Source organism: Rattus norvegicus, chromosome 1 (genome assembly GCF_036323735.1).
Source record: "Rattus norvegicus strain BN/NHsdMcwi chromosome 1, GRCr8, whole genome shotgun sequence".
Lineage (NCBI taxonomy): Eukaryota > Metazoa > Chordata > Mammalia > Rodentia > Muridae > Rattus > Rattus norvegicus.
This window is the reverse complement of record NC_086019.1, coordinates 254,194,301-254,220,958: the sequence shown is the minus strand read 5'-3', so window position 1 is coordinate 254,220,958 and position 26,658 is coordinate 254,194,301. Positions and strand designations below refer to the sequence as shown.

The following is a 26,658-nucleotide window of genomic DNA, read 5'->3' as shown; positions in this document are numbered from 1 at the left end:
GTGTTAAATAATAATAATAATTGGCACTCTGATACCAAGTCAGGAGGTTTAAACACACACACACACACACACACACACACACACACACACACACACACGTCATATAAATATTTTTGAGACAGGATCTCATGTATTCCAGACCATTCTCAAACTTGCTATACAGCCTTAGGCTAGCCCCAAACTCATAATGCAACTGATTCTTGAGTGCTGGGATTACAGACATGCACCATCAAGCCTGGCACCTCTTTTTAAGATGTTTTACCTCTCAATAAGCAAGACAGTCTTCCTAGGCTTTAAGGAAAGCACAACAATGAGTGCAGAAGCATACATGAAAACTCACCTGCCTTTAGTACTCCAGACACTGGATGAATGAAAATGAAGCAATGCCAGTATTAACGTTTTTAAATACAGTTTTCTTTAAAAATGTCCTATGTGTGACACAGGTTTTTGTTAGTGTTGTTATTATGGGGGAATCGATGTAGGTCAGGCCGGCTTCAAACTTGCTATGTAGCCAGACTGACCTTGAACTAATGATCTTCCTGTCTCCACCTCTAGACTTCTGGAATAACAGTCATGTACTTCCACATCCCGGAGATTTATTATAATTATTGTAAATAACAGTATTTTTTCTATTGTCATTTCAGACGTAGTAAACATCAGTAGAAATAAGTCACATGCATAAAGTTAGTTTAGGGTTCCTCAGTAACTTTTAAAGAGTGCAAGCTGTCCTCACCTCTAAGTTAGTCAGACTGCTAGGCATGGTGGCACAGACCTGAAATGTCACTTACTGAGATGATCTGTCTGCAGCCACAGTGATAAACAATCCTTCCAGAACCTCGCTGCTCACACCCCAAGTCCTACATGATGAGGTGATCAGTACCTTCTTCCCCAGCTTGTTCTCAGTAAGGTTATCATTTTCTCTGTAGTCTTTAGCTATTGTGTTGTGTGAGTGTATGAGTGTGTGTATGAGTGTATGAATACATGTGTGAGTGTATGTGCAAGTGTATGTGTGTTGTGTGAGTGTATGAGTGTGTGTATGAGTGTATGAATACATGTGTGAGTGTATGTGCAAGTGTATGTGTGATGTGTGAGTGTGTGAATGTGTCTGTTATGTGTTTGTATGTGTGTATGCGTGGGTGTGTGCATGAGTGTGTATGAGTGTGTGAGAGAATATGTGTGTGAGTGTATGTGCATGTGCGTGAGAGAGAGAGAGAGCGTGTGTGTGTGTGTGTGTGCGCGTGTGTGTGTAGAGAGGTCTTAATGCACCAAGCCATTCCTGTCTTCAGGCATTTACCCAATCCACTCTCAGTCTATATAGCTATCTGGCCCTCCTTACCCCAAGTCTTAGGTTAGACCAGGACTAGTTTGTTTTATTTGTGGTGCTAGAGATAGAAGCCAGGGCCCTGTGCACGCTGTGTAAATGCTCTTGCCATTTTGCTGTAACTGCAGTCAGGTCCCTCCTGTACACAGTCCTCTGAGTCCCTGCACATTCCTTTTATAGAACCAATCAGCTCAGGGAGACCATGCCTTTGGGATTATGGCTTCCCAGCTCTCTTACTTATTTCACAATGGAATATAAATATAAAAATCATAAATTACTGTTAAATAAAATTTGACTTCTATATACACGAGGCCAAATAGGTCTTACTGCATCCCACAACAGGCTATGACACGGATGCAGTGAAGAATTAACCTCATCTAAAGAGAAATCTGCCTTTGCCCCTGGTTACAAGGAGGTGGTGTCTGGGCTCCCTGACTTCTTGTGGGTACAAGTGTCTCTGTTTGCCTGTGGACCTTAGACACTAGACATGCAATCTACATTGAGAGCTGGAAACAACACTGTGTAAGTTTTAACACCAAGAGGAGAGGGGGACTAAAGGCTTCAGTGTGGCCTACAAGGGTGGGCTAGAAACTAAAGGTTGGCCATGGGGGCAATAAACAAATAAGTTTGAATAATATGACTTTGGAGGTTGGTATATACAGCATACACCGTGGCTGAAACACTGTAATGCTATCCATTGCTCCATAGAAAGGGTGATTAAAAACTGTACATTTTAGCTTCTCTAAGATCCTTTCCTATGTCTCCTCTGGTTTTTGTTTTGTTTTTTTCAAATTAAATATTTCTTAAAGATTCTTTATTTAGGGCTGGATAGATGCCTCAGTAGTTAAGAACACTAGCTGCTCCTGGGTTTCATTCCTAGCACCATATGGTGGCTCACAACCATCCTTATTTGACTCTAGTCCAAAAGGAGCCAACACTCTCTTCAGAACTCTGCAAGCACAGCATGCATGCGGCACACAAATATGTGTGTGTGTGTGTGTGAGAGAGAGAGAGAGAGTGAGAGAGAGAGAGAGACAGATATACACACAGAGAGAGAGAGAGAGAGAGAGAGGGAGAGAGAGAGAGAGAGAGAAGACATTGAGGGACATGAGAGGAAAGGAGAGGAGAAGGGAGGCAAAGCAAGAGAAAATTCATCTAATTCAAGTCCTTAGAGGGTAAATTTCCTGCCATTTTGTGGAATCCAGAGATTGAACTCAGGTCACCAATCTTATCCACTGAGCCATCTTTCTCTGGCTCACGGATGTCTCTTTTGGTTAGGTTTAACCTGTATCCTTTCCCTGTTAATAACCTGTATCACTGCCTTCAGTAAGTTCTTTGAATACTTTCAAACAAATTATCAATCCTGAGAGTGACTGTGCCAAAAGTGAGGACAATTTTGATGAACCTATTCCCTGAGACTTTACAAACTGGTTAAACTCAATGCAACTAACTAAAAACCAAAAGGAAAGCAGGAACTGACGATACACACCTATAGTTTCAGGGTTCAGAGGGCTGAGGCGGGTTGCTCTAGACTCCAGGCCACCCTGGGTTATAAAGAGATATTCTGTCTCAAAGCAAAACAAAGGACTCTGAATTCGTGAAGTCAGTACCTTCCTAAGCAGGATACATTGACTTAAAACCAAACCAAACCAAACCAAACAAAAAAACACCTTAACAAGATAATTCACTCTGGGTGAACTGACATTCTCAGGATATCATATACTCTCCCAAAGTAAAAATGTATGCCCTGATGATAAAAGCAACAACTATTACCATGGGTCCATTCATGTCTACAGTTGCCTATAACAGATTGGGAAACCAGCATGAGAATCAAACAATCTGTTCAAGATCACAGTACTAGTGAGAAGGAAAATGGCCCCCACAGGGTCATAAGGAGAGGTACTATTAGGAGGTGTGTCTTTGTTGGAGTAGGTGTGGCCTTGTTGGAGGAAGTGTGTCACTGGGGTGAGCTTTGAGGTTTCAGAAGCTCAAGCCAGGCCCAGTGTCACTCTCTCTTCCTGCTCCCTCCTGATCTGAATGTAAGATTCTCAGCTACACAGGCAGCACCGTGTCAGCTTGTATACCACCATGCTTCCCACCATACAATGCTTTCAACTGTAAGCCAGCGCCAGCAAAATGTTTTCCATTATAAGAGTTTCTGTGGTCATAATCTCTCTTCACAACAATAAAAAACTCAATTAAAACAGTGAGTGACAAGGTATTTGAAATGATCTGCCTACTTTTAGAGTCAACATGCTTTACTATTTCCAAGTAAAAGCAAAGGAAGAGTAACATTAAACAAAGGAAAATGAAAGCCACTACTGCAGTATTGCTGAAGACCGGGAACTGTCAGCGCTTAATTCCATCCTTTCAGACTTAATCAGATATTTTCATACTTAGTTACAACTTGTCTGTGAAATTGCTCTGCACAGATAATAAATTACATAGGTTAAAAAACAATCTGGCAAATAGCTGGGCATGAGCACGCATGACATTAAACAAACTTTGTGGAGCTGGAGAGCTTAATGCTCTTTTTCAAAGGACCTGCGTTTGGATTCCAGAACCCATGTTTAGTGGCTAACGACTGCCTAGACACAATAGTTCCAGGGAATCCCATACCCCTCTGAGCTTCCTAATCCATAAGCTATGGGCATCAAGTTCTTTCATTCATTTCCTCTACAAAGTTCCATTTTCTTCTTCTACAGCTTCTTCTCTTACACCATGGAAATGATCTCTTGATCTCTAAGGAAGACTGAGAGGAGCTAGAGTCCATCAAAAAATGTAAGACCAACTGGAATACTTCAAAATGAAAACTGCATACATAAATGTGATGTATGCATACACACATGACAGTAGCATAGTAACCCAGGCATAGTAACAGAGCAGTGAAAGCGTAAGCTGCAGTTTGCACATCTGAGTTCAATTACCTAATTACTTGATTTGATTTCATGTAGGTCCACAGCAAACACTATGTTCTGAATTGCTATTTACATTATTTAAAAAATTAGTATCTGTACCAGATCTGAACCCACTGCTCCAGCTTGCTACATCCATTTGACAAAACAATTATAAAGATGTTTTAGAAGTCAGTAAGTCTGGGTCAACATTAAAAGTTAATCCCTGAAGAAATACTGAATGATATGAAATACAGGCACTGTAAAGGAGGAGAGGTGGATGTAAGTAAAGTATAGGAGAGAAGAAAGAACACACTAATGAATTAGACATACCTCCCACCAATAACCCACAGAGACAGAGAAAGTACCTGGAAAGCTGTGAGTGCGCCAGTCCCTGGGTTATACAGGCATCGCAGCGAGGGCATGCTGTCCGCCAGGCTGGAGCAGCCCAGCCACAGAGACCTGGGCATAGAGCACTGCAGAGAGAGGACAACTATGAGATGGGACAGTATGAGACAGGATGGCACAGATTACAGGAATTTTCAAGGGTTGATTGAATGCAATATTCAAGTTGTATCTGGCCTTTATGATAGAAACACTGGCAAGGGGATAAGATGTAGCCTCACTATGTAGCCTCAGCTAGCCTGGAGCTCTCTAGGTGGACCAGGCTCTGCCTACCTCTGCCTCCCAGCGCTTAGGAGAAAATAGTACACAGTGGGTTTAATCCCAGAGAAACTCAAAAGGAGCACCAGTAACCAAAAGGTAAGAGACAAAATATTACAGGTCCAAAAATCAAACATGCCATAAATTTGTATCCCTGTTTTTCTATGAATGAATACACCTGAACTAGGAAACCTACTTTTTAAATATAATGAATTGATTAATTTCCTTTTTGAACCTTAACCAACTTCTATAAGTTCATCCTAAGGTGAAAGAAACAATATACAGACTAAGCAGAAAAGAGAACTTTGTGGTTGCATTGCAATATTAAGAATGGTAAATTAAGGAACAAAATATCACAGGAGAATGTTTTTAAAAAAGAAAAGAAAAAGCATTGTATCCCTAGGGCCTGACAGCAACTAACTCAGCACAGTTTGCATATGCTTTATGTGTCCTGTTAGTCTGTTATTTATTAACCACAGTGCACACTTAACCATAGCAGCTGCCTCTTCATCTTTCCAGATGGATTAAAGGGGGGAGGGCAAGAAACAATCCAAACAGAAACAAAACAACAGGGGTAGAAGAGTAGGGAGCCTGAGAGTTGTGGTTCTAAAATCTTCAGCAAGGAAAGGATGGGATAGAATAGAGTACATTCAATAGCCCAAAAAGTACCAATTCTAATAACACTAAACACTGTTAGTCTTATTGTGTTTTGAGGCTGGGGGAGGGGCAGTTTTCAGGTGTGTGTGTGTGTGTGTGTGTGTGTGTGTGTGTGTGTGGTATATGTGTGTGTGGTGTGGTGTGTGTGTGGGGGGTGTGGTGTGTGTGTGTATGTGGTGTGTGTGTGTGTGTATGTGGTGTGTGTGGTGTGTGTGTGTGTGTGTGTGTGTGTGTGTGTGTGTGTGTGTGTGTGTGTGTAGGTCAGGGGTTAACCTCAGGTGGTATTCCTCAGGAGCCACCCACCTTGTTTTTTGAGATTGAACCTGGGACTTGCTCATTAGACTAGGCTGGCCAACCAGTTTATGAAGGCACATCACATGCCCTGGCAAGCACGTTACTGACTAAACCATCTCCCCAAGCTCTGCTTGGTTCCATAAGATACATATGGCAGAGTGAACTCTATATTCTTCGTGTTCCTCTAAAAATGCCCAGGATGAAGTTTTGTCCACTAGCTTGAGCACTATGAGACCTTAATAATAGCTACAATAGAAAAGACCCAACCATACTCAATAAATACATACTTTAAAATAGAAAGTCATTTCCGTAAGAAATAAAATTTTACAGAATATGATAATGGTCTCGTTCCTTTACTTCTTTAACTAACTGGTAGAAGTTGACAATGAGATGAGAAATAGTATCTCCTACTCACACTGTCTGTCTATAACTTGTATGAAAACAGTTGCTAAGCATTCCAGTCTATAGACTCCTGCTTACAGGTCACTGTCCTCATTTTACGGGTAAGGACTTATCTGCTAATGCTCAGGAACTAAAGAAATAGGACAGCCAGTCGTCCCGACTTCCTGGAGCTCTTCCTCCTGCTCTCAGCACACCTGTATCAAAAACTGGAGGACGGGGACTTCAAAAGGGATCTGCTAAAGGCTTCACTAGTCAGTACAACAAGCCAAGCAGTGTTATCACCCGGAGCTGCGACAGCAGTAAGTTCCTTCCATTCACTGCTCCAATCTCTTCACCTCAAGCTACAACCCATTTTACAAACAGCAGCTAAGTGTTGCCTTCAGTGTAACATTATGCAATTCATAATGGCTCTTGTACTGGCTGTATGAAGCCCAAGCACGTTATCAATCTGATTTCCTCTCTGCCTTCCTTTATCAACCCACCATCTCTTTCTACCCTTCCGGTTGGCTCTGCACACTGCTATTTAACTGCTTTGCTGCTCTACTCAGATCTTCTCTGAGCCCGCTCTACTCAGATCTTCTCTGAGCCCTTGCACACTTGTAATCCTGGCGCTCTTTATTTCTGTCTGCCATCTACACCTGCCAGTTACCTCTGTTACCTCAGTCCTTTTCGGCTCATCTTCACTTAAAATACTTATATTGGGAGAAGAGCAACAGAACAAAGGGGCCAGTTGAGAGGAGGATTTAAAGTTTCTGTCACTTTGAGAGTCCCTGCCCTGTATTGAGGAACCACAGATGCTTTCTTTGCTGGGACTGGAGAGATGGCTCAGGCATTAAGAGTACCGACAACTCTTCCTGAAAACAGAAGTTCAATTCCCAGAATCCGAGAATCTGATGCCTTTTTCTGGCCCCCACAGGTACATGGTACCCAGATATGCATGCAGGTAAAACATCCATATACACAAAATAAAAATGAAATCTCAAAAACTTAATTAAAAAAGAAAGATTGCTCCACTGAAGCCAGAAATAGGAACTCACACCTTTTCTGCTGGCTAGGCTAGTCTACCTACTGAACTCCAGGACAGCCAAGGCCACACAGTGAGACCCTGTCTCAAACAACACCTACGAAGCTTCACTGAAATAATTTTCATAAGTAAGTTAGATCCATAAGTTTTTCTTAAGGCTAACATTTGACAATTTACTCAGTAAGTATTTATTGAATGTCTTTCTTGTTCTGGGCACCAGATACAACAATGGACAAAAAGAAATTCTTTCCCCCCTTCTGATGCCACTCATGCTGAAAGCAGAACTTTACACATGGTAGATAAGCACTCTGCCACTGAGCTATTTCAGCAGCCTTAAAAAAAAAAAAAATCCCTTTCTGGAAGGAGAAGAGGGCCTGATACTGGGTGCAAAGTAAGTAAATAAATAAATCTTTTTAAAAAAAAATCCCTTTCTTATCTGGGCATGGTGGCTCACAGGCTCACATGAGTAAGCCCAGAACTAGAGAGACTGAGGCAGGATGACTACCTACAGGTCCCGATCAGCATGAGTTTACACAGTGAGTCTGTGTAAATGTACCCTGCGAGCCACCAGCAGAGACAGGGTTATTAGCAAGCTGGGATCAGAAGGAAGGAAACAGAAAGAAAGGAAGAAAATCCCTTTCCTCCATGGAACGTATACACTTGCAACATTCCATCAGCTTTAAGTCACTATATACTAAAGATTGCTAATATAAAGAAACTCAGTGTTAAAGCACACTGCTGTGTTATTCTTTAGAGACATGGTATATTTATTAAGTTTGGTTAATGTGTTCTTTCTTTTTTAAAAAAAAAAAAGTGTCATTGTGAAGGATTTCAACCTGAGATCTGTATGAGAGGTAGGAGAGTGAAGGCTGGACGGAAATGCAGCAAGCACTGGAAGACAGCTTGTCAGAAGAGGCAGGCACTCACACACCCCAGCCACACCGACGCCCTCTGCACAGTGCACAGTCTCAGCCACACCGACGCCCTCTGCACAGTGCACAGTCTCAGCCACACCGACACCCTCTGCACAGTGCACAGTAGGTACTACTGGGCCTAGAACTCAGCCCACCCCCTTCACTCATCTATTTCTACTTGTGAGAGCTTCTTGGTTAAGTTTTGAAGGCATTTCTCCCATGAATTACAGTCTCCTCTGTTTTCCATAAGAATCTATGCTATGGTTACCACTTGATGAATTATTACCCGAGCCTCGTTTGTGTTCATCCTAATGTTCCTTCTCATTCACAGACCCAATCCTCCATCAAAATAACCAAAATTCTGAAAGGGGCTTACCCCAACTACTTAAATTAAAATTCCAAAATAAAATTATGATCAATAATGAGCCACATACACCCAGGGAAACCACAAAATACCAGTGTGGTTTCCAAAATAGTATTAACTTGCAAACATCACACAGAGGATGCATTCTCGATTATTACAAGACAATTGGTATGGGTAAGAAAACTGCAGTTGAATATAGTCAGATTTGTACATTATCATAAGATTTTACATATTATGGCTCAATTTAAAAACCAATTTTCAAATTGGTTTGTATTGCAATAATTAATCTTACTCATACTGGTAAATGCTGCTTAAATTGCCCAATGAGAGTTGTCCAAGTTTATGGGTCAATTTTAAACAAAGACATAATACATGTTACGTCCATCATTTAATAATATTGTTCTTGACGGAACTGACAGGCCTGTGATCCCAGATCTGCCTGATCTATGGAGTGAGTTTAAGTGAAGTCTGGGCAACTTAGCAACACCGTGTCTAACAATGAAGGGGCTGGAGATACAGCTCAGTGTAGAGCATGTCCCTAGTGTATGAGGCCTTAACGTCTATCCCTATGACTGAAAAAGAATGTTTGAAAACCCAGGCATGCTGGCACATGCCAGTAACTCCAATTTGTGAAAAGCTAAACTAGATGATGTGTCTGAGGCTGGCTTAGGGCTCTATAGCAAGACTGTGTCTTTAAGCATATAGTTTTCTAACTAAGGTTTGGGCTGGTCTTGCTTTTTCTCTTTGCAAGTTTAGAAGTTTCTAAACTTCTCTCACCCTCCCAACCTCTTTTGCTGTGGATCAAAGCCAAGGCCAGAGCCATGCTGAGACAATTCTCTGCCACTGAGTCACGCTCCAAACTCTTAGCTTTTAAATAAAAAAAATGAGTGTGTGTTTCAATCCAACAACTACAACTATATTCCCATATTTAAATATTTAATTTTTACTAATCATTAAAGAACTCCTGAATGACACACTCATTAAATGATTTTCCTAGGTAAACTCAAAGCCTCAATTAATAGATTATATCTCATCCTGTGTAAACACAGCCCTGGACAGCACAGGCCTGTTTCTTCGGTTCATTTTCTATCTAACTTCACCCTGAATGACTCCCTCTTGGCCCAACCATAGAAAGCTAGACCAAGGAGATGACTTGGCAAGTAACAGGTTTGGTGAGCAAGCCTAAAGAGTCTGAAAATTTGAGTTCCATCCACAGAGACCATGGCACATGCAGGTAAGCACAAAAACACAAAACACAGTAAGTAAAAATAAAATTCAAATTAAAAACATTTTTAAAACCTGTGGAAAGTAAAGACTTTATTTAAGCTAACCACACAGGTTCATAAGCTTTAATATATATGGACTGAAGAAATGGTTCAGTGGTTCAGAGTACTCAGTACTCTTGCAAAGTACTCTGGTTGGGTTCCCAGCACCACAAACAGTGGCTCTAAACTGTCTGTAACTCCAGTTCCAGGGGGACTTGACACCCTCTTCTGACCTCTAAAGGTACTAGGCACAGAAGTAGACAAAACACTCATATACATAATAAATAAACAATAATCTTTACATACATGGGGAGGGGCTGGAGGTGTGACTTAGCAGTTAGAAGTACTCGCCAAACTCATGGGGGACAGAGTTGTTTCCTAGCATCCACATTAGGCAGCTCACGACCACCAGCCCAGGAGATCCAACTCCCTCTTGTCTTCTACCCATAATCTTGTGGCTCCACCCTCACTCATGTGTACAGACAGACAGACAGACAGACAGACAGACACACACACACACACACACACACACACACACAATTTAAAAATAAATCTTAAAAAAATTTAAAAGCATATGCAAAATAGAGGTGGGTGCTAAACAAGTTTCTACTAAATCAAAGAATAGGAAAAAAAAGACTGAAATGTTGCAACAAAATGTGTCTGGTGTTTCAAGAATTCAGCATCTTGTGCCTATCAAGTTCAAATCTACCCTGAGAGGCCTGAGAATCTTTACTCCTCCCCCACAAGTGACTGCCTAAAGTAATGCCTCAGGTCATCTTCACTGATAAAGGGCCATACAGGTGAAGGTCTGGCCTCGGCATTTACTACGTGAAAGCTGAATGACAAAGTCTCCTAAACTCAGGTCTCTGTTGGTCAACTTCTAGGAGTAATAGAAGCTATAATAATCAACAATAAAAAGATAGCTGCATTGAGAGTTTATGTATCCTTAAGCTATGGTAAAGAATTCCCCTTCCACTACTATATCAACTAAAAAATTCAGGCCAAGAGAAGTGCAGTTTTCCATATTCCTTGCAAAGCACTCAGGCTCTACATTACAAAGTCAATGTTCACCTTTAAAATTACATTTATTTAGCTATTTATTTATTGTGAGAGACTGTGTATGCTATGTTGCACATGTGGAGGCCAGAGGACCACTCAGGGAAAATCAATTCTGTCCTTTTACTACGTAGGTCCTGGATCAGGTTGTCACAGAAAGCAACCACCTTTGCTGCTGAACCACCTCACCTGCCAATCCATCAATTAGCACCATTTAAGAAGCCCATTTATTAGTTTACTCCCCATCTGCCATAACATGTCAGATGACCAAACCCATTAGCTTATTACACAAAACTGTAGAAAAATTAAATAAGGGCTATAAAATTTGCAAAATGTACTAGTAAGAGCAGGTTTCTGCAAGGCAGTGATGCAAGCCTTTAATCCCAGCACTCGGGAGGCAGAGGCAGAGGCAGAGGCAAAAGGTTCTCTAAATCCCAGGCCAGCCTGGTCTACAGAGAAAGTTCCTGAGCAGCCAGGGCTACACAGAGAAACCCTGTCACACACACACACACACACACACACACACACACACACACACACACACACACACACACAGAGTTTGAGGAATTGAATCCAGAGCCTTGAGTATGATAAGCAAATGCTCTACACTATCCCCTAATTTATACTCTATTTAAGGGAGAAAATAACACACACAGTAACTACAAGAAAAAGAATAAAAATAACACTGGATTAGAAAATATGTGCTATTAATTTTTTAATGTTTACAAACATTCAGACATAGGCTTTAGTTCTACTGCAATATTACTGTAAGTTATCACATATTTGCTCCTCTCTTAGACTGCCCAGATTGTTCCTCAGGAATATGACTCATGCCTTGAAAATCCCCAATATTCTCTTTGCCTCTTGAAGATCAAGATGTGGAGCTCTCAGCCACTTCCCTGGTCAGCTACCTACTGCTGCCTGTGTTGGAACATAGGCAGCATTATGGACTCCAACCCTATGAAAACATAATCCCTAAATAAACTTTCTTCTCTAACAAACAAAACAAAATAAAAAACAACAACAACAAAAAAAAAACCCATTTAATCTGGTCATGGTAAATGTTCAAAAACTGTGTCCTTAATCATCAGAGAAAAGTACAAACTACACACCAGAGAGAAATCACTGCTTACAGATTAAATCAACCAGAGTGCAAGCCCTGTGTTAGATGAAATACTTCCCCAATTATTGACCTGTATGATCTCTAATAAAGGGAGGTTAGTTAAATACCAAAAGTTGAGAGGTACCTAGCAAATGGTAAATATTTGCTCTAAACTACAACATTCTATTTAGTAAAGTATACAAAAGAGTGGCACTTTAATGCTGTAAATTTGAGGTAAGTTAGCCTGGGCTAAGATCTTGTCTCAAAGAGAAAGCTGGGGAAACATTTTGAAAGTCACAGATAATTTATTAAGAAATAGGGACCAGAGATAATTTAGGGGTCCAGGATTTTCAGCCCCTAGAGAAATAGTCCATTCATAGGACTATTATAATCATCAAACGAATGGTCATGGAAAGTTGGGGAGGGAGAAGAGAACTCAGTGACTAATAAGGAAAAAGAGGGGCAAATCAGAAATATGTCCAATACTGAATGACAGGCTGAAGAGATGACTCAGAACTTAAGAACTGTGATGGTTTTTCTTGGTTGTCAATTAACGTGGTGTTAATTAACACCTGGAATTAACTAAACCTACACCTATGAGGGATTTTTAAATTAAATCATTTGAAGTAAGAAGACCCATTTCTAACCTGAATTTAGATCCACATTTAATCCAGGTCTTTTGAGGTGGGAAGATCCACCTTTAATCTGGACCACACCTTCTGCTGGCAGCCTATATAAGGGACAGGGAGAAAGAAGATTGCTCTTTGGCTCTCTCCTAATCAAGTCCATTCCTTCACTGGACTTGCTTCATTTGGAACCTGCTTCTTCAGGATTCCAGCATATACTAAAGACCAGCTGAGACATCCTGCTCCATGGACTGAACAACTTACTACTGGACTCTGGACATCTACTGGATTTGTGGACAATCATTGTGGGCAATCATTGTGGACAATCATTGTGGACTAGCTGGACCACAACGTGTAAGCCATTCTAATCAAATCAATTCTGTAAGTTCTGTTTTTCGAGAGAACCCTGACTAATAACCTCCAAGAACACTGACTGTTCTTCCTGACGACCTGGGTTCAGTTCCCAGCACCCACAAGGTGGATCACAGCCATCTCCATCTCCAGTTCCAAAGAACTGAGACCCTCTTTGGTCATCCATGAGCATATACATGTACAGACACATATACACAGTGACTGAAGTGACTAGAAGAACGTAGTGGCAGAGACAGACTCTGATTCTAGTTGAGAGAACAATCTGATATCATGAATTGGATAAGGAAGTAAATCTCTAGTATGCAAGCAAGCAGAAATCATGGCATGAAAGTTTGAGTAAAAACCTTTAACAGGTAGTAGGACAATGTCCAAACGAGTAAGCATTTGCTGTGCAAATTTGAAGACCTAAATTCAAATCCCTACTACCCAAGAAAAACTGGAAATGATAGAGCACGGTCTGCAAGCCCAATTGATGCTGTACAACAAAATAGAAGGCAGAAATAGAACCCCAAAGATCATTGGCCAGTTGGTCTGGCATACCCAGCTGCAAATAAGAGACACCCTATCTCAGACAGGTAGACCTATACCATGCATGTATGTATCTTGGCATGAGCCTAATCTGGCTCATACAAACACAACATGTACACACACACACACACACACACACACGCACGCACGCACGCACAATACCAACTGAGAACCCCTATGATTACTAAAAATCTAATGAAAATGAACACATTTGATTGATCTAAATACCACTCTCCACTAAATCAAAGCCTTAGAACAATTTCTAATTCTAGAGCTCTAGCCTGAAAAATTTAAGATGAGTTTGGAACAACTTCTTGAGGTCCTCAAAGATCAAGAGACATGTCAAAATGGCAGAGTGAACAGAATGAAAGGCTGGAACAGAGTAAACATTTAACAGTCTAAACATCAAATAAATAGTAATAGCAGATTACAATTGTGGCAAGCAAACTTTAACATGCTCCCCTAATGGCTTCTCCCTTCTAGCGTCCATGCCCTTAGTGAGCCCCACTCCCTGTATGGGGAGGACCTAAAACCTTCATCCTAGAGGAGTCTGGCAAAGGTAATCAGATACCATGATTAGGTTACAAAAAGTTAACTACCATCTTAAAGACTGAATGGCCTGCTTGGACTGCATGATTTAATGAAGCAAAGCAGTCATACTGTAGAGGTCCACGTGGCAAGGAATAAAGGGTGGCCTTCAGTCAACCACCAGCTAAGTATTGAGGCTCTCAGTCCAATAGCCCTTGAAGAAAGAATTCTGCCAACTACCTTGAAAGCTTGGGAGTTAGTTCTTCCTCAATCAAGACTTCAAATTAGACAATCAACACTTTTGTCCCTGTGTGAGATCCTGAATTAGAGATGCCAGGTCAGCCTGTGCCCAGACCTGTGACTCCAAAAATCGAAGATATTAAATGATTCCTATTAATGTTCTAGGCATATTAGTAATCTTGATTATGACAAACACTTCACAATGACTGTGTGTATGAAAACATGTATATTATGTAAATATTTCACTTTAATTGGCCAAATATAACAGAATGAAGAAGACAGAATGGAGAAAAGAGACAGACATGAAAAATTTCCATAAAGAGGCCTGAGTCTAAGCCAAGGCATAGCACAAATCTCAATGTAATGGTCAACACTCTTGAGCTAATGGAGACTTAAAAACAAGTATGGGCCAGTGAGACGGCTCAACAAGTGAAGGTGCTTGCTAAATGAAGCTTGAAGGCCTGAATTCAAGAGGCCTGACACAGTAGAGAGAACGGACTTTCAAAAACTGACCTTAAAATTGACCTTTGATTTCCATGTGCAATACAACACACACACACACACACACACACACACACACAAATATGCATGTGTGCCTCAACACTAATAAACTAATAAACTTAAAAAAAAAGAAGGTCATTTAAAAAACTTCTGGTCAGGGATGGTAGCTCATATCTCTTAATTCCAATACAGAGAAAGATTGGGAGGTAACTGTGGACTAGATAATGAGACCCTATCTTGAGAAAACAATCCAAATTTTCATTTTTGTATATTTTTAAAAAATTATATATCTCTTTAACTTTCTCTTACCTAAAATTGCTGGGGCTAGAATTGCGGATGGGTCGGGAGGTTAGAATATTATATGTGCATGAACTTATTGAGATAACTTAAGGACAGAACCCAAGCTTAAACAACTTCCTAATTTCCTATGGCTACACACGAGTCACTTTCGCCGTCTGCTATGTCTTCCACCATTGCTGGCTGCTGTCTCTCCCTTACTATCTTCACCTTTCCCTCAGACTTTGTTCAACCTTTATTCCCAAATTTCCAGTCTGAATTATCAGTATTTATAAACTATCCTAGCGGGGAGAAACCAACACAACTAAATACTCTGCTATCTACAGATAAACCAGCAACAGATGAGCAGCCACTACCCTAGGAAGACACGACTGACCACAGCACACATTTCTCTGACACAATTACCATGAACTAGAGAACTGGCAACAAAAGACATTTATTACTGTGTAGTTATAGTTAACATACTATACTAATTAAAATTCAAACTATGCTAATTGGTATTACTTAACTGAATTGTAGTAAATGCAATTTCTGTAAATTAGAGTGGTGCAAAATGAGAACTTACAGAACTTAACATTTAAATTGAGCGTTTGCTTTGGGATTTTTTATTTTGCTGAGAGAGTATCTTACTATGTAGCCCAGGCTGGCTTAGAGTTCACTATAAAGGACAGGAGATACAGTTAGAGGGCATCTCACATGACTGTTACAAGTAAAGAGAGGCTCTGAGTAAACGACAGACAGCAGACTTCAAACCACTATGATGGTTTGAACATGCTTGGCCCTGAGAGGCACTAGGAGGTGTGGCCTTGTTGGAAGCCTTGTTGGGAGTAGGTGTGGCCCTTTTGGAGGAAGTGTGTCACTGCAAGGCTGGGCTTTGAGACCCTACTCCTAGCTCCTAGGAGATAGTCCTCTCCAGGCAGCAGCTGGATCAAGAGTTAGAACTCTCAGCTCCTTCCTTCTCCAGCACCATGTCAGTCTGAATGCTGCCATGCCCCCACCTTGATGATAAAGGACTGAACCTTTGAACCTATAAGTCAGCCCTAATTAAATGTTGTCCTTTATGAGAGTTGCTTGGTCATGGTGTCTCTTCACAGTGATGGAAACCCTAACTAAGGCAACCATGGTATCAGCCACAAGCCAGGAACACCAGGTTGGCTATGGGAAGCAGTATCTTAAGCTAATGCTAATGCACAATGGCAGATTATGCAGTCCTAATGGACAGAAATGAGGTGACCCATAGAACTGGACTAATATTCTACAGGGAGGGGCAGCTTCCATCAGTAACATAAGGAAGGAAACCTAGGGTATAGTAAGACTATATACTTGAAGAAACCCACAAGAGAATTTATAAAAGATACAGAGATGAGAATTGAAGAGCATGTATCTTGAAGGAAAAGCCTTCAGATAGCTCAACAGGGAACTCACCTTCTCAAGTCTGTGCTTGAGTATGAAGCTCTTTTTAACAAGTAAAACTCTACGGAGACCAGGCAAACAAAGACAACAGAGCCTAAAGGCACCACAACTAGAAATCACCCAAACCCTGGGGTTTGTGGGGGGTGGGGTGGGGTGTGAGGGTGGTAGGTGGGGGACGGGAGTCTTCTGTTCTGACTAGCCAGACTAAAGAAACCTAAATGAGACATTCAAAAGAAACTAAAGGGGTTGGGGACTTAGCTCAGTGGTAGAGTGCTTGCCTAGGAAGCGCAAGGCCCTGGGTTCGGTCCCCAGCTCCGAAAAAAAGAACCAAAAAACAAAACAAAACAAAACAAAACAAAACAAAAGAAACTAAAAATGCAACTTAGCCCCAAGAAGCCACAAGAAACCTATCCTAACTAATCTGAAGACTCCATGACATCAGCATAAAGCTGATTTGCCAAAAGAAGTTCAATAATTTCTAAAGGGAAAATAAATACAGATGTTAAACAATATAACGTTCAGTGTCCACACTAAACTGAAGGTGGACATGGTGGCACAAACCTGCAACCCCCTCATCAGGAAGCTAAGAACAGTTTGGAACCTAGAAAGATTTGTTCTGCTTCAAAACAAAATGAGAAGTTTCCAAAAGAAAAATACAAAAGCTGAAAAGGTAGTTTTACAAGATAGGATTTTTCCCCCTACAGATTAAGAGAAAAAAATGAAAAAATAAAAATATGAAAATTAAGTCGGTAGGTAGTAGCACATGTCTTTGGTCCCAGCACTCAGAGGCAGAGGCAGGCAACTCTGAGTTTAAAAGTAGCCAAGTCTACAGAGCAAGTTTTAGGATAGCCAAGGCTACACAGAAAAACCCCGCCTCTAAAAACCAAAAGCAAAAAACAAAAAAGGAAGGAAGGAAGCAAGCAAGCAAGCAATACACAGAATGATGCACCAAGAGGTGGAGACTATGAAAATAACAGGACTGGAGAGATACTGCAGAGTTAAGAGCAAGCACTGAGCCTTCCCAGAGAAACAGGGTTCAATTCCCAGCACCTACACAGCAGCTCACAATTTTGTGTAACTCCAGTTACAGTCTATCTGTGCTCACACAAACACACATGAAGGCAAAACACCAATGCACATAAAATAAAAATAAATTAACAAGCCATTAAAAAAAGAAAAAAAACCTCAGTGACTTTTATCTATGAAGTAATGTGACATGTATGTATGTATATATGGATATATATAAACTAGTGTAACATGTATAATTAGTCACAGAGAAAACATGGGGAGAAGGGCAATAAACAAGCAGAGAAAACTGCAACAAAAAAAAAAAAAAAAAAGCAGAAACTATCTGTGGGTTAACTCCCAGTAAAGTGCCTGTGTAAACATGAAGCCCTGGGCTTCATTCTCAGCACCCATGTAAAAAGCCATGCATGGTGGTATGTGTTGCTGGTTTTTTTTAACTGTTTATTTATTTTATGTATATGAGTACACTGTTGCTGTCTTCAGATACAGCAGAACAGGGCATCAGATCCCTCTACAGATGGTTGTGAGCCACCATGTGGGTGCTAGGAATTGAACTCAAAACCTCTTTAACCTCTGAGTCATCTCTCCAGCCTGGTGGTGTGTGTTTACAAATACCACGGCTGGAAAGGTGGAGGCAGGCAGAGCTCACTGAGAAGCTGGCCTATGCTGCCTCAAAGAATTAATAAAGGGCTCTTGAGAAGTGATACCTGAAGCTGACTTCTCGACTCTACACATATGTACACACCTTCACATGGCACATTCACAAATAACTTTTGTGCAAAATAAATGTTGCAAAATTAAAAGCTTGTCTTGTATGTAGGAAGCACTGAGTCCAATCCCAGGTGTGATGACAAAAACAAGGAGGAAGAGGAGGAGGAGGAGGAGCAAGAGGAGGAGAAAGAGGAAGAGGAGGAGGGAAGAGGAGGAGGGGGAGGAGGAACAGGAGGAGGGAAGAGGAGGAGGGGGAGGAGGAACAGGAGGAGGGAAGAGAAGGAGGAGGAGGAGGGAAGAGGAGGAGGAAGAGGAGGGAAGAGGAGGAGGAGGAGGGAGGAGGAGGAGGAGGGAAGAGGAGGAACAGGAGGAGGGAAGAGGAGGAGGAACAGGAGAAGGGAAGAGGAGGAGGAGGAGGAGGGAAGAGGAGGAGGGAAGAGGAGGAGGAGGGAAGAGGAGGAGGAGGAGGGAAGAGGAGGAGGAGGAGGGAAGAGGAGGAGGAGGAGGAGGAGGGAAGAGGAGGAGGAGGAGGGAAGAGGAGGAGGAGGAGGGAAGAGGAGGAGGAGGAGGGAAGAGGAGGAGGAGGAGGAGGGAAGAGGAGGAGGAGGAGGAACAGGAGGAGGGAAGAGGAGGAGGAACAGGAGGAGGGAAGAGGAGGAGGAGGAGGAACAGGAGGAGGGAAGAGGAGGAGGAACAGGAGGAGGGAAGAGGAGGAGGAGGAGGAAGAAGAGGAGGAGGGGGAGGAGGGAAGAGGAGGAGGAGGAGGGAAGAGGAGGAGGAGGAAGATGAGGAGGAGGAGGGAAGAGGAGGAGGAACAAGAGGAGGGAAGAGGAGGAGGAGGAGGAACAGGAGGAGGGAAGAGGAGGAGGAACAGGAGGAGGGAAGAGGAGGAGGAGGAGGAACAGGAGGAGGGAAGAGGAGGAGGAACAGGAGGAGGGAAGAGGAGGAGGAGGAGGAAGAAGAGGAGGAGGGGGAGGAGGAACAGGAGGAGGGAAGAGGAGGAGGAGGAGGGAAGAGGAGGAGGAGGAAGATGAGGAGGAGGAGGGAAGAGGAGGAGGAACAAGAGGAGGGAAGAGGAGGAGGAGGAGGAAGAAGAGGAGGAGGAGGAGGAGGAAGAGGAGGGAAGAGGAGGAGGAACAAGAGGAGGGAAGAGGAGGAGGAGGAGGAAGAAGAGGAGGGAAGAGGAGGAGGAGGAAGAGGGGGAGGAGGAGGAGGAACAGGAGGAGGGGGAGGAGGAGGGAAGAGGAGGAGGAGGAAAAGAAGTAAAAGTAAGGGGTTGGGGATTTGGCTCACTGGTAGAGCGCTTGCCTAGCAAGCACAAGGCCCTGGGTTCAGTCCCCAGCTCTGGGAAAAAAAAAAAAAAAGTAAAATAAAGTTCCTAGGAAAAGTTCACACCGGAAGCTGAGACAGAAGCTTGAGAACTTCTACAGCTCAACAACAATAACAACAAAGTCCAGTCCCCAAATTTAAAACGGGCAGAAACTCAAGGACTTCTCTATGGCTATGGGATTCAATCTGTGGGTCATGACCCCTCTAGGGGTTGAACTACCCTTTCACATGAGTTGCATATCTGATATTTATATTACAATTCATAACAATAGCAGAATTACAGATATGAAGTAGCAACAAAAATTATTTTATGGTTGGGGTCACCTCAACATGAGGAGCTATATTAAAAGATCACAGCACTAGGAAAGTTGAGAACCACGACTCTACAAGGATATGTAAATGAAGAACACATGAAAAGATTGGTCAATATTAAGAAAACAAAACTCAGAACATACATTCCATACCCAAGCAGGACAGCAACTTAAAAGACACTGGAGTCAACCAGATTCTTCAGCAGCAAGAGGCAGCAGAGACGACCAGAGGTTTTGGCCCTCATGTCAAAGTACAAAACAATCCCAGGACAGAAACTGAGAGTAGAAAGTATTTAAAATCAGGAACCTTTAACATGTAGCTGGGGAAAATATAAAATAGTTCAGAAATTGTGGAAACAAGCTTAGCAAATCTGAAAGGTAAATGTAGAATAACCATGACTATACTGCAATCCTGCTTACTTGTATACACATGAAACAACTGAAAACAGTGCTTAATCCATACATTACACATGTTCACAACAGTGTTTCTTCCAAATAGTCAAAAGGTTCAAATGGCCTACATAATTGAGTGAAAAACGAAATTGTACTATATGTTAACTAAAACAGTATTTAGTAATTAAAAACAAGTTGATACATGCTACAACATGAACCCCCCCCGCCTCCAAAAAAAGTAGTAAGCTAAGTAAAAGAAGCCAGAAACAAATTATAAAATATACAGACCAGGAAACACATATAGACAGAACATTGACTGGCAATTGCTGTGGAGGAGAAATAGAAACTTCGTAACAGATAATAAATTTTACATGGTATAATGGAGGTATCCTGAAATTGGAGATTGTGAATATATAATTTTAACTATAACTAACATTTCAAAATGCATATTACAGGGCATGGAAATGGACATCTATGGCTCATACACTCAGAAAGCTGAAGCAGAAGGATAGGTTCAAAGCTAGCCTGGGCTACAGAGCAAGACCTTGTCTTAAAAAAGAAAAAGGAACAATTGAAACAAAATTCCTGGGCTGGAGAGATGGCTCAGCAGTTAAGAGCACTGACTGCTCTGCTAGAGGTCCTGAGTTCAATTCCCAGCAGCCACATGGTGCCTCACACCATCTGTAATGGGATCTGATGCCCTCTTCTGGTGTGTCTGAAGATAGCTACAGTGTACTCATACATGTAAAGGGAATAAATAATTCTTTAAAAAACAAAAAAGTTCCTACTATGCCAACAAAAGAAACAGAATACCAAAAACGTAACTAATCCATTAAATGCAAGTTTAAAAACAAATAAGACAATTAGAAAAATGATGGTTTAATCATGTCAATATCTACATTTAGATGTGTCTGTGTATGTGTACACTACATAATAACAAATCACTAGTCACACATGACTATTGTACACTTGAATGATGATATATTCAAAATATAGCACCCACTGAATTTATTTTGTAAAGGTAAAATACCATTAACAACTTTACACTGAGTTCATGTTGAAATGATAGTATACTCAGTCAAGATACATTATAAAAATGTGAATTGCTTTTTTCACATCTTTAAAATTGCTTCAAAATTTAAAAGTATTTCAATCTTCCTATCAAAAATTCTAAATGATAAGAAACAAAATGGAGCATATAGCTCAGTAATAGAACACTTATCTGCTGTGTGAGGCCCAGAAGTCAGTATCATGCACAAGAGAGGAAGAGGGAAGGAGGGAGGGAAGGAGGGAGGGAAAGAAAGAGAGAGGGAGGCCAAACAGTTCTGCATCCATAGTTTGAAATTTTAACACATATCCTTCAGCACTTGAAATAACTAGCACAAGGAAATGACAAATGCAGTAACTCAACATCTTGATCGATGACTGAACCCCAGGCACCACACCCATCAGGTACAGCACAGACTCCTTAAACCACTCACTCTCCTCACCATGACAGACCTTAAGGTGGACCATGACTTTAGTTCAAAAGAATGAAGCTGCAGATTGTACTGCTGAGCTACATAAATATTAATGAGAGAGTAACTAGAAGGTCCTGGTTCCATGCATGACATAGGAGGCTCCCTCGTGTATCTCCCACTAATAAACTATCGCAAATGGGCAGAACATATGGAGCAGCTATGAAGGACTCTCTTTAAAAAGTAAACATTAGCAAGTGGGTGGGGGAAGAAGACCTTAACATAGTACTGAACCAACAGTGAATTTACCTTTTTATTATTCCTCCAATATCCACCAGCCGGAACTGCAGCCTGAAACCCAAAAGTGAGCATCAGTGTAGGTAAAGCCCCAGAAGAAGCCTGGTTCTAGTTCATGTTCTGTAGGGTATCTTGAAAGATGAAAACCTCATGATTTTCTTTAAATTCACTGTATTCTCTCTAAGTCATCCCATGACAAAAGTCACCCAAAACTCTGAAATAGAGGCCTTCTTCTTTACCTGGTAAAAGGAGGGTTCAAAGCCTCCCTGTTTCCACCACCCCCAGCTCCCACCCCTCATTCCTTTCGTCATTTACTCTAAGATCCAATAACATTTTCAGGTTTAAATAAAGCACTGCCTTTCTAGATGCAGGACTGAAATTAGTAGCCCTAAGAAACCACACAGCACCGATCCTTACACTGTGGGAAAGACACCAGAAGAGCAATGCTACAGAGTTACTGACTCCAGTGTTCACCTCAAGGTACAGACAGGTGGATGCCAGCTAAAGACTCTCAGAACTGAAATATAAGGCAGACCACCGACCAGATCCAGGGTAGCCACCAAGTATCATGCACAGAGTAAATCTCAATGCCATTTGCAGAGTCTTTTTTACTGAGATAGACAGTAAGCTCACACATTCACAACCCTCTTATCATAGCCTCCCCCTAAGCATTGAGATTACAGGAGTGCATCACTATGGGCATCAAAAAAATGTATCCATTATTAATGAGATTAGAATAATAATGTAGAGCCTTGTAATATGAAGTGTCAATGCCAGCCAAGTGACGGTGCTCGCCTTTAAAGCCAGCACTTGAGAGGTAGAGGCACACAAATCTCTGAGTTCGAGGCCAGTCTAATCTACAGAGCAAGTTCCATGATAGGTGGGGATACCCAGAGAAACTCTGTCTCAAAACCCAAACAAGAAAAGCAAATATGATAAACCACATTTAAATACCAAAAAGGAAGAAACTTCCTTTGTCAGGAAATGTCAATGCCAAAATGATAGTGACACTGAAATAAATTGTAAAAACTTTGATATAGCTAGAATTAAAGTGTTTAATAACTAAGGCTAAAACTCTTGAAATAAAATGTACTTGCAAAGAAACAAAGAAGTGGAAATGTAAGAACTGAAAATAAGACGTTTAAAATTCATTTAATGGATGAAAACAGTAGCAAAATAAAGATTGAAGGCATAAAAGCAAAAAACGTCAACAAAATACGAACAAAACCCAACAACATGTAGCTATGGAAAATCAGTCTAAAGATATTTGATACTTTGCTCTAGGCCTTGTGGGACCTGACTGTCCATCTTCCCTTTAGTTCTATGAGCTATCTCTACCCTTCAATAGTTGACCATCCTTACCTAAGGGGAATTAGGCAATTTGACATTTGAAACTAGAAGCAACTTTGATGAAGACACATAATTCTCAAGAGCTTATAACTTCATAGAAAACATGAAATTTAAAAATCTAGCCACATTTTAACATTTTAAAGTGTTCTACGGTGTTCTTTTTGTAATGTGTGTGTGGGGGGGGGGTGTGTGGGTGTTTTGCCTCCACGTATGTCTATGTGTGCCTGGTGTCCATGGAGGGCAGAAGAAGGCACTGGCTCCCCTGGAACTAGAGTTACAGATGCTTGTGTGTAGTCATGTGGGTTCTGGGATCGAAGACCAGGTCTTCTACAAGAGCAGCAAAGTGCTCTTAAACAGAGTCATCTCTGTCTGCTTGTTTGTCTCAGAAACAGGGCCTGTCTGTTCTTTAACTTGCTATGTAGGTCAAGCGGGCCTGACTCACTAAGACCCTGGACTCTTCCAGACTGCTGGGATTAAAGATGTGCACCACCATTCCTCCTCAATCCCCACATCCTAACATTTATAAACGTTTAGACAGCAGCAGACAAAGCCCTGCATGGATGCTGCTCACCTGACTTCAATACTTGGGAAGCAGAAGGATTAGCACATTCAAGGCCAGTACAGGCTACAAAAGAAAGGACATGAAGAGAAAGACAATGCTACCCAAATTAGGATTAAACTGTTGCTAGCTTGATATGACCACAGAAGTCACCTGTCCTTTATTATCATCTTAGGAAGCCATGCCTACTTTAGGACACATGAATTATTACACAACTAACAGGAAACTTTTTAAATTTCTTTTTCTTATTATTTTTGATTTAATATATGTGTGTGTGTGTGTGTGTGTGTGTGTGTGTGTGCGCGCGCGCGCGTACATTGTAGCTGTCTTCAGATACACCAGAAGAGGGCATTAGATCCCATTACAGATGGTTGTGAGCCACCATGTGGTTGCTGGGAGTTGAACTAGGACATCTGGAAGAGCAGTCAGTGCGCTTAATCACTGAGCCATCTCTCCAGCCCAGAAAACTTTTTAAAGACAGAGATCTCATGTATCCTAGGTTGGCCTAGAACTCACTATATAGCCAATGAGAACCTTGAACTCCTCTGACCTTCCCTGCCCACACTTCCCTAGTTTTGGGAATTCTTACAGTAAACTTATCCAAGTGCCAGATATAATTTATGTTAATACAAATAAAAGTAAAACATAGCATTAGGTAATTAAGAAAATTGGAATGCTGATATAAAAAATTATTTTCATATATGCTAGGGTTCTTATTTCTTGCCAGTGGCTTTTAATATCTTTTGTTTTCTGAACTAAAACAGAACAGTGAAAATGTTTTTATAGAAAGTTGAAAAAAAATCTATGTATTAATTTGCTTTGGGTCATTCTAGTCTCTCTGGTAAGCTCATAATTAGGAAGGCCTTTTTAGGGCTGTGTTCTAGTCTCATAGGTGCAAAGCTACTCCATATCTGGAAAATCTAAATTCATATGTGAGGAGGTTGTGCTTTTAAAGCATATTATTTACACAATTCACTGGAATGGCCCCTCTGCAATCTGGGCAGCTCTCTTATGCAATTACGTACTTAGGAACCCTCCTCTGCACAGCCGTGGAAATTCAAGTAAGAATAATTTACTGATTATGCACCGTTATTAGAATTTTAAAGCATTTGTTTGTTCAAAATTCTAGTTTATCAGATGGTTATAACTGACTAATTGTGTCCTTAATAAATAATAATGAACAAATGCTTCCGAAGGTAGCCAGACTTAAGCTATAATGCTCTAAGGGTACTGCTTCCCTCCCTCCTATTAAGAAGATCCCCCGCTTCTATCTACCCAAGCTTTGTGGTGGAATTAACAACTGGGATTCTAAACATCTGTATTAGAATACTGACTTCAATTACAGTTGCAGAACTGTATCTGTAAGGAACTGTTAGAAACATTTTAACAGTGAAGAAGCTAGGGAGCACAGAAATTAAGACTGTCCAATTTGAAAGAATAAAATAAGAACTATTTTTTAAAATTAGATAAAATATTAAACACTAGCAGACAACAGGGCATCATAGCACTATCTAGAGTCTGAATATTTTCAATACTAAAAGTCTTTTTGGGGCTGTGGATGTAGGTCATTTGGAAAACTTGTTTGCCTATGTGGCAAAGTGTGGCAAAGCATTTCTCTGCAATGGAAAATGGCTGCCTCTTCTGTGGTTTCCTATAGTCCCAACCCAGTTTTCTTTCTCTGTTTTCTCCTCTCTTCATTCCTTCCCTGTCTTCCATCTCTCAGAAGTGCACAGCCCGACTTTCCTAGTGAGAACTGTGATCGTTCCCAGCGCCTTGAGCAGTGGCACACACCTGTAACCCCAAACAGGAGAAGAGGGGAAGGATGATCGGAAAGTCAAGGTCTGCTTCAGCTTTATGGTAAGTTCCAGGCCAGTGTGGGATACATGAGCTCCTTTTCATTTAAAAAAAAAAAAAAAAAAAGCTGCCTTTTAGTCCCAACACTCAGGAGGCAGAAGCAGATGGCAAATCTGTGAATTTGAGGCGAGCCTGGACTACATAGTGAGTTCTGGGTCTGAGCTACATAGTGAGATCCATCTTCTTTCCCCAACTCCCTCTCTCTAGAGTGAATGTGCACGCGCACATGCACACACACACACACACACACACACACACACACACACACACACACTTTTTAATACACATGTACAGGAAAACGAGCTTAATGAATAAATTTATACACAGAAGTAGATAGTATCTTATTTTTCCTACAAGAAAATAAAGTCTTTATTCACATTTTCTTTGCTATGCCATTTAAAAATCACCTGCTTTGGATTCCTGTGTTTTTTAAGTGCTCATTTTCTCATAGAAAAACTGCAATTACCTCAAATTACAAAATTTTTTGTTTAATAACCACAAAAGATTATTTGGTCACATTTGGAATTTCACTGTATGAAAATCAAGTTTAAAAAAATCAAATCAAGCCAGGCAATGGTGGTACACACCTTTAATCCCAGCACTTGAGAGGCAGAGGCAGGCGAATTTCTGTGAGTTTGGGCCAGCCTAGTCTGCAAAGTGAGTTCCAGGACAACCAAGACTGCAGAGAAACTGTCTTGAAAAAAAAAAAAAAATCGAGTCACATCTCATTTCTATAAGCCACAAAGAATTGTCCAAATTTCTTATTGCCCTAAACTTTACTGCATTAAATATTACTTGAGGGCTGGAGAGATGGCTCGGTGGTTAAGAACACTGACTGCTCTTCCAGAGGTCCTGAGTTCAAATCCCAGCAACCACATGGTGGCTCCCAACCATCTGTAATGGGATCCAA

At 41.2% G+C, this 26,658-nt stretch overlaps 1 protein-coding gene across 21 annotated transcripts in view; it reads right to left on the bottom strand.

Moving 5' to 3' along the window:
• The window catches only part of Btrc (beta-transducin repeat containing E3 ubiquitin protein ligase), a 165,735-nt gene that overhangs the window by 103,861 nt on the left and 35,216 nt on the right, over nt 1-26,658 (bottom strand). For 7 of the 21 annotated variants that reach the window (XM_006231530.5, XM_039084604.2, XM_063268700.1 and 4 more), the window contains exon 2: nt 4,584-4,691. The exons of 3 other annotated variants lie outside the window; for them this stretch is intronic. In XM_006231530.5, coding sequence (XP_006231592.1) covers nt 4,584-4,691 — 108 coding nt within the window. 21 annotated transcript variants of the gene reach the window in all.